The sequence below is a fragment of the Centropristis striata genome, chromosome 24 (assembly GCF_030273125.1).
Source record: "Centropristis striata isolate RG_2023a ecotype Rhode Island chromosome 24, C.striata_1.0, whole genome shotgun sequence".
NCBI lineage: Eukaryota > Metazoa > Chordata > Actinopteri > Perciformes > Serranidae > Centropristis > Centropristis striata.
Window position 1 is genome coordinate 6,518,228 of NC_081540.1, and position 12,296 is coordinate 6,530,523.

A 12,296-nucleotide genomic window follows, 5' to 3' on the forward strand; every position below is an offset into this window, starting at 1 on the left:
AAGTATAAAGTTACATAAATGTACTTTATTGTTACATTCCACCACAGGTTCAGAGTATAAATGCAAACTTGGCATGTGTATTTATTTTTTGAGACACTGAATTTTAGGTCTTCATTAAATGTAAGCCATAATCATTATAATTAGAAGAAATTAAATAAATTAAGACATGAAATGTTTCATTGTGTGTGTAATGGATCTATATAATGTGTTGTTTCCACTTTTTGAATTGAATTAGACATAAACTTTTCTATAATATTCTAATATATTTAGGTGCTCCTGTAGTTGATATTCTCAAACAAAACAGATGCATAGAAATATACTGTAATAAATTATATTTTAAAAGCCTAAACACCAAATGAAAAATCTGTTGAATTCGAGGTTGAGCATTTCCAATATACATATAATGAAATTCTCCCTTTTTCTTACATTTGTGAAATTTTCAAAGTGTATAAGTGTGACAGTAAATAATCAATAAGGACACTTTTTTTGTAAGAGTGATTATTTTATTTTTTTCAAATGACAATGGTACAGACGACATGAAAGCACAGAGAGGGAGGGGTCTGGGGAGGGGGGTTTAAATCATCCAGTACTTGGATATTGCATGTTGAGGGGTGAGGGGCAAGCAAGAGTACCAAATGGAGTAAAAGATATCGTATCAAAAATTTCAATTTTTTTCATATATATATTTATATAGGACTAATAATTCTCTTTAACTATGCTAAGCAAGGAATGCCCTTTTTTCCATTTATCTTGAGCCTGGGCTTTCCCTAAGTAGAGCCAACATTATTATTCATTTAAAAAAAAAAAAAGACTGGACATGTATTTGGGGGCGGGGCAGGGGCATCTCGAGGCGTCCTGGAGTCCTGTCCGATGTGGCGTTTGAGTCTCAGTGTAGCGCGTTTGGATTTCTCTGGTTCGGGGAATCGGCCTCAGCGGGAGAAGGTCTTTCCACTGACAAAAGAACAAACACAGGTTAGGCAAAGAACTTGACACAGGAGTAACCAGGAACTGAAAAATTCTTCTTTGAGGATTAGTGTTGGGGATTAAGCGTATTTCCTTTCTATTGTTGTGGTAGGTGTTTACTACGATACTGAATATAAGTGGGGAAATGAATTGATAACCGGTTTGGTGGCTGATAAAGTCATTTTTTTAGAGCTGGAGTTAAAATAGACATTTTTATGTGGATTAACCTGCTGCCCCCGCGACCCGGCCCCGGATACGCGGACGAGGATGATGGATATTTATATGGATTGTGGTCTGATTTTTCACCACTCTATCTGCTTCCTCAAACATAAACATTCATTAAATAATATTTAAAATTGTAATGCAAACAATGTTTTACACTGGCAGCCAATTCTACAAATAACAGAGAAAATAAAGAATAAATAGGAATAAAATAAATCACTGTTCAGTTTCAGTTAATTGCTGACAATTTTTTTTTAAATAAAATGTATTAATTCATTTACATTTTTAAGGTATTTTTTCATTTTCTGTGTTATCATTTTTTAGTTATCATAAATATTTATTAAATAATATTTAACATTATGCAAACAATGTATTACATTGGCAGCCAATTCTATAAATGATAACAGCGAAAATAAAGAATAAATAGGAATAAAATAAATAGCTACATAAACATAATAACGGTTCAGTTTCAGTCAATTGCTAACTAAAAGAATAAAAATAATAATAAAATGTATTAAATCATTTACATTTTGGAGGTATTATTCTCATTATCTGTGTTTTAATTTTTTTTGGTATTGTACCACGTCTGAAATAAATATAATATAATATAAATTATATAAATATATATAAAGAAACCATGCCATGCAACATTTTCTGCATTATATATTGTGCAAAAAAAGTTTATCAGCCGATAATATTTGTCAACCGATAAATCTGTCGGGTTCTAGTTAACTCTTGGCAAGAAAGCAAATAAGTATATTTAATAAATCAGCCCTTTAAAGTAGCTTTAAACTGTATGAATGCCCCTTTTTTAACGAGTAGAAACAGTTTACAGAACTAGATGTTAAATATTTATCCCCCTTCTAAACTCCTGAAGATGGCAGCTATTCCAGTTACACGTTAACCACAGAACAAAGAGTCTCTGTGTATATATATCCCAATTATTTCAGAGCTACAAGGCTAAAAAACTGTGTTTGGAGGTTTTAGCAAAGCAGAGAGCTGTAAAAATTCCTTCCTGACTCACTTGAAACATGGCCACACACACCTCAAAAACACACAATGATACAGAAGGAAAAATAAATGCTTGTAGCGCAGATATTCCTGCAAGGTAATTTCCTTTCAACATGATTTTCATGGCTGTGTTTCATGGCTTCACAGACGAATTGAGGAGCAAAGAATTTTCTGTTTTTAACAGGATCTGGTTATTCCTAACCATTTATTTTTGGCAAGATTTTAAATGAGGTGTAGAATAAAGTGATTCTGACAGAAATATCACCATTTTAAGCTTCCTTTTGGTGACTTTTTCTAACAAATGATCCATTCAAAGACCATCGGTAAAAGATAAAACACCGTAGATAATGCCTGAATTTACAGTTTTGTTTAATGGTAAACTGCTGATGTATTGTAGTATTCTAATACGTATTCTATGGTTTTAAGCTTTGGTTACTTTTTCAAACAGAAACTTTTGTAACTGATGACCCGTTCAAGAAATGTCATAAAGTTTAAAAAAGACAATAATGCCTGTTTTTACAGTTTCTTTCTACGATTTTTGCCGATCTCTTAAAGAAAAAAAACACACTTTTCAAACCCGCTGAAGATCTAAACTGTAACGGGCAGAGAGGTTTGATTAAGAATCCATGCAATAAAACAGAACATTATCTAGAGAAACCAGACAGAGCTACTTACGAGATGGTCTTCATCTCTTTCTTCTCGGCGTCGGGTCGAGCGCGGTTCAGCACCTTGAGGAACTCTGACGTCTTGGCCCTCATGCGTGTGTGAATGTAGGCCTGCAGAGGACAAGATAGAGAGATCGTTATCGAAATGATTGTTTTTTCTGTGCAAAATAAGATGTTAACATTCAGCAGAATAAACAGTGTCCTGTTTCTCAGGCTTCCAACCTCCTACAACTGTCCATGAATACATTGTCACCCACGCAAATTCCCCCCGTCTGCAGCAGAAACACTGACTTCCATTATCTGTCAGCCATTTGTAAAATAACACAAAGCGTCTGAAATGTAAGTCATCCAAAATATGGCTTTGATTAGGTATTACAGTGGATGAGAGTCCACTTTAAAGTGTGTAATGTGTACACAAACGCCCACACACTTCACTAAAAACCTGTATGATCACCGAGGCTGGCAGAGCAAATCACTGGGAGGACGGAACATACCATTACAGAGGAGTCACCGTTTCTATCCTGTGATTAAAGCAGACTTTCAACTTGTAGTGAGCTGAAAGACAGGTGCCTCCTTCTTATTGTGGAGCCTCAAACTCTGACATGAATGTGTGAACTAAGAGTTCAGCCTCAAGACTTGAGAGATTACAAAATAACTGAGTATCTACCCAAAACAAAGCAAAAAAAATTAGCTAAAGAGTTGTGTTGTCTTAACTTTTCTTTTCTTGTATTAAGGGTAAAAAATGACCCACCTTCACTAAACCCCTTAAATAAAGCAGATTGATTGAATCTTAAAACTCATATCTGTTTTGCATGAGGAATCAACCTGTCACTCATCAAAAACTTTGTGAATATTGAAGTTTACCCTCTTTACACTGCAGAAAAACTGTGTTTAATCTACTCGTTTTTATTTCAACACACCTGTCATAATTGGTTTACTGTTTTACTAGAGTAGGGTTTTTTTTTTGTTATTTTTATTACTGAAAGTACTGCATAGGTGTAAACATAATTGTTTACCAAATTGCATGCGTATGTGCGCTTATGCATGCATGTTTTAAAAAAAAAATTGTGACATGAAAATGATTTTATAGCTGCCTAAGACAAAATTTGAACCCTGTTGGTGTACAGCTTTCATAGGAATATAAGCATCTTAGAATGTTACTTTTTCTCATTTTGGGGTAATTCTAGGAAAAGTTGAAAAAAGGTAATTTAGGGGGTTTTCTCTGCTGTTAAACATAGTGACAGGTCAATTCTGACCCCTAAGACAACACAAGGGCTAACTAACTCTATCTCTAGAGATCTAGCTCCATCTCATGTCCCAAAGACTATCTAACCTTACAGAATATTTTAAAAACCCTTAAAAGGAAACTCTCAGTGGTTTCTGATGAACTGACCTTGGAGCACTTTATGTGGTAGTGCAGGTAGTCCCTGAAGGTGTGGATGAGGTTGATGGTGTTGTCTCTGGCATTCTCATTGGTGTGACGCGGGAACAGGACTGAAAACACAAAAACATGCACATTATTATCAAAAATTGTAAATTATTATAATAGCTACAACACTGCTTCCTCCTCAGCTTAACCTAGAAACTAAAAAAATAATATTTTCCCTCATTTTCATGATAAATGGTGCTTACCTTGCAATTGATTTTGCTATTTAAGTTTGTGGATTACATGGTTTTTGCATTTGTTGTCATTTTTTTCATTAAAAAAGGTGAGATTTTTCCACTTGTACTCATTTGACATACTGAGATTTCTGGTTAGACAGTGATTGAATTAGGATGGGTCGGGGGTATTCTGTTTATTTAAGCCTGTGTATTCTTGTCAGTTAAGTATGAATATGGTTGGTTGAATAACTTTATTTAAACTACAAATAACAGGGCTGATTGTATGAATGTTCACCCTGCTGTGAATGTGTAAATGTTTACGTGAAAAAATAAACACGTTTAAAAATAACCAAAACTGACTTTTACTTTTTATTAGACGGGGAATTTTCCTGCTTCACGCTGGCTTCTTCTTTCACTTCTTCCTTTGGCTGCGTCTGATTTTCACTTAAAAAAGTGACTTTTTTTTTTTCTTTACGCCTTGTAAACCTGCATCGTTTTTTCTCTGGTGTGCAAATAACACATAAATAACAATAATTGGAGTTCTATTTATCAAACTAGACTTAAATATAATGGCACTAGATGGCTCGTGGTGACTGATAAATAGATTTTGGGGTGAACTGTCCCTTTAAGAGACACTAACCAAAGGTGATGTATCCGATGTTGTCCCCAACAGCGGCGTCCGTGTCCTTCAGCTCCAGCGGGGGCTCCCTGTGGCTGAACAGCACCTGGGGGGCCGTGTGGCTGGCTCGCCGACCCTCTTTGAACTCCTACACACACATCAGGTACACACACACACACACACACACACACACACACAGTGCACAAAATTAATGTTCAGTTATAGAAGAATACAACATTATGAGTATAATCTATCAATTTACAACATATCAGTCCTTAGTGTAATTCAATGTGGCCACACACACACCTGCATGAAGACTTTTCCGATGATGACATCATCGTCGTCTTTGAACACCGTGCTGAATACCACCGTCACTCTGTCTTTCTTGGCCTCCACATACCTGAGAAGAAGGAACATGTCAGAGGGTTTCAGAAAGTGACAGTTTAATGCTGCGAGGCCAAAACAAACAGAAGAGTTATGACAAAAAAAGCAGAATTTGTCAAAGAGCAAAGGTCCTGTAGCGGTCCTGTAGTGTCAAGTTCAGTTAACCCATTTAGGTCTAAAACGCCTGGAAAAAATGCCTGTAAAACCTCTGGGCGATTTTAAAATAACCTCCTAAAACCTGAAGTTTTTTTTGGAAATTCAACAGAAGTGTCAACTCTTCCTACTAAATAATCGGTTTTTCAGCCTCTGTAGCAGATAGAAATTAAATTCCAAAAGTATTTGAGAGCTTATAGCTGTTATATCTGAGCTCCCTCCGCTATAGTCGTCTTCCGCCATGATTTCAAAGTTCTGGAAAAGTCCCATGTTGCATTGCGACACTCACATGTATTCTCATTTTGTGTCTCCCTTTAGTCATTTTGTGTCTTTTTTTTGTAATTGTCTTTTTTTGTGTCTTTTTTAAGTCATTTTGTGTCTTTTTTTAGTCATCCGTGTCTTTTTTGGTCTTTTTGTGTCTTTTTTTGGTGATGATTTCAACGTTCTGGAAAAGTCCCATGATGCATTGCGACACTTCCACATGTATTCTGATGCATTTCATTGGCCAAGAGACCGAAAATGGGTGGAAAAAACTATAAATACTACAAAACAACATATCCGCTTTCCTGGCTTTAATGGTAGAAATGCGGTAATGCTTTCTCGGCTTAAATGGGTTAAATTTGCATTTCTAAAGGTTACTGGTTGCCTTCAGAGAGACACTGAAGCCAAAACAAGAGGCACTCTAGACCACATAAATGAATCAGTCCAAGCTTCTGCATTATCTGAAAATGAAAGCTTTCAAACGTACATGGACTCATCATCTCTGTAGTGGACCACGGCCCTCTGCTCGCCCTCTTTGCCCTCCTCCTGGAACTTGAAGTACTTCTCAAACACCGAGGCGAAGCAGTTCCTCTTGAGCATCCCCGCCTGGTGGATCACCTCGTCTTTATTGGCTGGCAGCGCGTCCAGGTCGTAGAGGAGGGACACGTTGTAGCCTGGGAGAAGACGGAGCAATGACATTTTTACTAAATGTACAGAAAGCAATTGCTAGAAGTCTGAAGAAGTTATTAACCGTGTGATAACTTACCGGCTTCTGTTGAAACCATGAAATTCCCATAGACCCTCTTGAGCAGCTGCAAATAAAAACACGGCCTTTATTTGCATCTCTAAATACAGAAACACATCACAGAAAAACCTGACACAAGGGGGAAGAAAATATAAGTCATTTAACTGAATTCATAATGATGTTAAGGAAGGGCCTGTTGCTTCTACTTTGATGCCAGGATAGAGAAAGGAGACGGAGGAATAAATGCGTTTTTGGGAGTCAACTGGCACTTTAAAAGCCATCCTTTGATTTTCTCGGCCTGCGGAAATCCTCCGAGACTAAGCAGGGGCTTCAAGAGAAGACAAGAAATCTGCAGGAATGTCAACACGTAGGAAAAGAAGGAAAAAAAGAAACTCTGTACAACAAAAGGCTTTTTTATGATGGCAGGAAGGAGGTGTGCAATGCAACAACATGGGGGCCTCCTCTCTAATGGGCACCTGTCAGCCTGGAATGATGCGAGGGCGACTTCACGGGAATATGCAAATAAAGCTCTGGTATGACAGTTAAAGGACCACCAAATGTCAACAAAGACAGAGCGTAGTTAACTGATGACTAAAAGTCTTGGCATTGACAATAAATACAGATATCATGTCAATAATTCACATGAATAATTGTGTAAAAATGCAGAGCATAGTTGGGTTTTTTACAGATTCTCTTGCCACCTCACTTCTATCTTGATTAATTAATTTGCCAAAACAGAGACAAATTTCTATAGATATGTCGATAGTATCACTGTCGTTAATCTTTTGGCCATGATAATCCGAAGTGAAAATCTGATATTGTGAATAATTTGATTTAATTTGAAAAAATAAAACTTAAAAGAATCTAAATGTTTGCAAGTAAACCGAAAGGTTTAACCCTCTGTACACCAACAAGTAAAAAAAAGTATGTTTTCTTTAAATATTCACAGAAAAAAAAAAAATGTTTACACAGAGCTGAGAGGAGAGGACAAGAGAGGCTGTAAAAAGTCGCATTATTAATGACACTTGTGGGAACTTGGTAAATAAAAATTCCATTTTATTCCAATTTTTGAAAAATAATTTTCCACTGAAATTAAACTTGATTTCCTTTTTTGATGATTTACGTCATTATAATCGTGTTATTCTACACACAAGAGTTATTTGAGTTGTTCCCACTTCTAGCCATGATTGTGCTGATTCCATAGAGTTTCCAGATTTATACATTTTATATGAAAACAAATGATTTTATGTGAAAAAAAAACAAGGCCAGAGTGAGTAAAAACTGCTCTGAAACAACTTGGTTTTCAGATGATCAAACAGGAAGCTAAACGTAATGAATGAATGAACAGTTCTGCCTACTTTTAATCTGAGCAGCAAAGCGATATATAGCAAATAAAGAACAGATAAGAATTGAAGAACAAACAAGCCCTTCATAAATAACACCCCCTCCCTCCCTAACTGCGTTCTAAATAGACTTTTCACAGGCTGAACAACTGAGTGTGACACTGCTGGACCATTCACTAATCCCTCTGCTCTTTAGTTTTAGGGAACAAGAAGGGAAGTCTCTGGACGCAGGCCAAGACATTCACACACAGAGGCTGCTGCTCGCAGTCAGCACTTCCTCGCCTGGGGTGAGTCACACAAACTCACTTCCTGTTTCTAGCAGAAGGCTCGGCAGCTGCTTTCTTCCTTACATGGCCAACAGAGTTCTTGTGGTGGAGGTGTGTGTGTGTGTGTGTGTGTGTGTGTGTGTGTGTGTGTGCAGATCACAATCATGACCTTATTCTGCTTTATTTTTAACTTTATCGTCTCAAATTCTAAACCAAAACCAGTCAGAGAGCGAGCTTATCAGCCGTCTTGCCTGGACTTATTTGTGACAATAGATTTACTGTTTGCAGCATTTTTATGGTGACTGCATGTTTAAACAGCTCACCTGCAGCTGACAACAGAATTTGTTGTAAAGCAGCTGTTGACCTCGACATGCCAAGTTTATTTACACACCAGAGAAAAAAAAAACAGTGCATGAAGAAACCATAAATCATTTTTTTAGACTTTTGAACTCAAGATTTAGACCTAAAATACAAGAAAATCTCAGCTCTTGAAATATGATAACTTCATTTCAGACACTTGTTGAAGGAAAATTGGTATTCCATTGGGAAACCATTCAAAACGGAGCGTTTGTGAGGCCTGTGCAGGCACAGAGCAACATTTTCCACATTCTTTATTTGGGTTTCTCTCTCGGTTTGCGTGTCGTACCTCGTCAGCCCCGTGCTCCTGCAGCTCCTTGTAGAACTTCAGGGAGATGCTGACCATCACTTTGGTCTTGTCCCCATTGGGGTTGGAGATGTGGTACAAGACGCCATCGAAATCTGCATTAAACATTAAAGCGTGCGGGTGATTAATGACATCCTGACCCTTTCCTTCCGGCAGCTTTACACACTTGTCCTGTTTTAATTAGTAACCTCAATTCACACCTGTTTATAGGATTATTTCAGTCTCTTTCACATGCAAGACATAAAACTTTGTGTCAGTGATTACTGGCAACGCTGAGCAACAGGCTCATTGCATAATAGGAAGATGACTGGTGTGATGACAGCTAAATGTCCACTTACAAGCCTTAAAATAGCATGTCTTTACACTTGAAATGGCATTTTCTAATCAACAACTAAGCTGTTTATTCAATCAACATTTAGATAAACTACATAGAGCTGTTGGATAAGATGCCATTTAATCTTACCTGCAAACGTCACATCGACGGCCTCTGGTTTGGTTCTACAAGGAGAGAATCAAATTAGAAAATGCACAAGTCATTAAGAGATATGGACTTACATAACACTGTATTGCTCAGACTGTGTCTAACTGAACTAGGGCTGTATCAAAATGTTTTTGTTTTTTTTATCATTTAAAGCTTCTGTTGGGGTGTTCGCATGAAGCTTCACTCATCAGATTTTATGACATCATCATCCTAAAAAATCCCCAAGTGATTACTTGGCTTAAATTAGTCATTCTTTTTTATTAAAACAACTAAGATTGAGTTCCTCCCTTTGTGTGCAGATTTCTGGAAATGCTTATCTCTGATCTTTTTTTCAGTTAACTTTCTGACTTTTAGAGATCTTGGAAATGTTTGGATCACATGAGTCAGAAACCTGCTCAGCCACCACAAATACTAATATTAATACTATTAGTGTAGCCTCATCTTTATCTGCAACTCTGCAAAAATGTTGGGTTAAAACTCACTATATAAGCCAAACTACCAATCAGTATATGTCTTCCTCATAGGAAGCAGTGCATTTAATATATTTGCATTGTTGATTGGACAGAACATTCCATTTTAAAGTCACCTTAGGCTTCAGGAAGGCATGATGAGCATGTCTGATTAATTTTCTGACATTTTATAGAATTAAAGCCCCTCTACAGTGTGTTCTGAGATTTTAAGGATATTTCTTTTATTGATTCGGTGGGTTTCGTGGATTCTTGTCTCATTTGTAGTGTAATGATCCATAAATTCATCAATTTAATTGTCATGTTGCTGTTTTCCAAAGCTAATCTAAATTAGCTGGTGAGTTGGAAAAACTATGAGTTCTTGTTATCAAGTAATGGATTATATATAGCTATTATAACCACACCTCTGTTACCTGTTTTAGAAAGATTTTAACGGTTATACAGGAGGAATTACTGACTTGTTGTGGGCTTTAATTAAACAAATATTGGTTGCAGCCCTCGATGCAACATTTGGCAAAAATAATGTAAGTCACATTTCAGTAAAAATAATTGATTGACAGCCTATGTTTGTTTATATGCATGTCTCTGCCTTAAAGCCACAAACATTTATATTTTAAGGTGGATTTTCTAATGAATCCCCATGACACTATAATATTCTCTCAAATGTGGAAAGTAGTAGCTGAAGGTGGATGCTGCAGCAGCTTGTCCAGGCTGCAGAGTATGCAAGCTGCAGGCGCTGCACAGACTTGACTCAGCTTGACTACAGGAATGAGGAAGCAGCAGAGAGGGGGGTGGTAAGCTAACAAGTAGCCGCTAACTGGTCCTATGAGGCCGTTGAAAACAAATTATTTGCCATAATAATAAACAGAACTTCAATACAGCATTACCAGCCCTGTGTTGCTGCACTGTGGTTGATGATGAATGACGTGGATCGGTAATAACACTGTGTGTCAATTATGTAACTTAAGAGCCTGTCAGAAACATGACAAGTATCATGAGCATCAGTGTTACTAATGTTACCAAGTGTCATTAATGCTCATGACACATCCCATGTCATGTTTATGACACACTCGTGTCACTCTTATGTAGACACCTTAGAGTGAAGTGTTACCAATATTAGTGTAAACAATAAAACACTGATAAACTAAACTGATGACTAAACAATCTCCCTCTAGCTCTTCTTTGCTGGATTCGTATATGATGTCTGTGAATGTGGCAAATTGTCAAATAAGTGATGATCTTAAAGGGGTAAAATCACATGATCTGATCAACTGAGGATGTAGGCGATTTTACCATAGGTGGCAATGAGGAGATGATTTAGGCAAAAAAACTATTTTGACAAAAAATTACTTAGGCGATTGTTTTAACAGGGTGACGACATGCAAAACCCAACCACAAACTTTAGGTATATTGCGGTTGGCTGGCTACTTTTTATGCAAAGCAACCACGTAAAACGTTTTAAAATGCTTCATATATTATTTAGCAGTAGTCAGTAGGGTAAAATACTTGTTTTAAACACGTTATTTTACCTTTCAAGGACTGTGGGAGGACCGCCAGGGGGGATAAAATTATTGGGGTTACGAATTCTGGCACAACACCGACCGTGCAGACACACCCCAGCTCCAGGCGAACCAGCCACGGCGGCTCGGCGGCACAATTCAGTGTTTATTTTTCATTTTTAACAACAAATACAGCTAACTGTCTGCCTTATTCAACGCTGCAAAGGCGTATCAGCTGCACATTAAACCCGCCCTGCTTCATTAAACGCAGCCATCAGCCTCAGTGGAGCGCTAAAGGGGAAGCTAGCTGTCGTTAGCATGGCTAGCCAGGTGTAACAAAGATTTCTCACCCATTCGATGCGCCGTCGAACTTCAACGACAACGTCTCTTCGATAATTCGGTTATTGATTTCTAACAGGATCATCGCAGCGGACGCCGGTGTCGAGGAGAAGGGGGAATGATCGGTGCTATTAGGTGGGATTAACCTCTTTGTGTCAAATTCTGCAAATTTTTCCTCCCTTGACAGACAAGACCGCTTCCGCCTGTCGCTTCCGCGTATTTTACACTCAGGACCCCTGAAGATGAGGAGGCTCTCATGTTGCCTGTATTAAATTCCGAACGACCATATTAACCCTCTGGAGTCCATCTATTTATAGAAAATACACGTTTTATTTACAGAAATTAACTTTATTTATATATATGATATGTACAAAAGCAGAGAAAGCCAGTTGAAAGTGCAATCATAGGAGCTTTCACAGTGTGCCATTTATGTTTCTAGACCATTTTTTAAAATCTGAATTTTCTTTCTACAATGAAAACTATTACTATTTTTAATTTAAATGCAAATAGACTGTTTTGTAGTTTTATTATTTATTATTTTTTTCTGTTGTTTTTGTGTGTATAAATGGTATATATGTGTGTGTGTGTGTGTGTGTGTGTGTGTGTGTGTGT

General features: G+C 37.3%; 1 protein-coding gene across 1 annotated transcript; it reads right to left on the minus strand.

Annotated features, from left to right (window-relative positions):
• Nucleotides 1-489: 489 nt before the first annotated feature.
• On the minus strand, nucleotides 490-11,913 carry arpc2 (actin related protein 2/3 complex, subunit 2). The gene is made up of 10 exons (XM_059328262.1): nucleotides 11,696-11,913; nucleotides 9,362-9,396; nucleotides 8,881-8,993; nucleotides 6,647-6,692; nucleotides 6,368-6,554; nucleotides 5,389-5,482; nucleotides 5,104-5,230; nucleotides 4,255-4,355; nucleotides 2,872-2,972; nucleotides 490-951 (listed from the first exon to the last, which is right to left on the minus strand). The coding sequence occupies exons 1-10, from the start codon at nucleotides 11,767-11,769 to the stop codon at nucleotides 930-932; spliced, it is 900 nt and encodes a 299-aa protein (XP_059184245.1). The 5' UTR covers nucleotides 11,770-11,913; the 3' UTR covers nucleotides 490-929.
• Nucleotides 11,914-12,296: the final 383 nt, after the last annotated feature.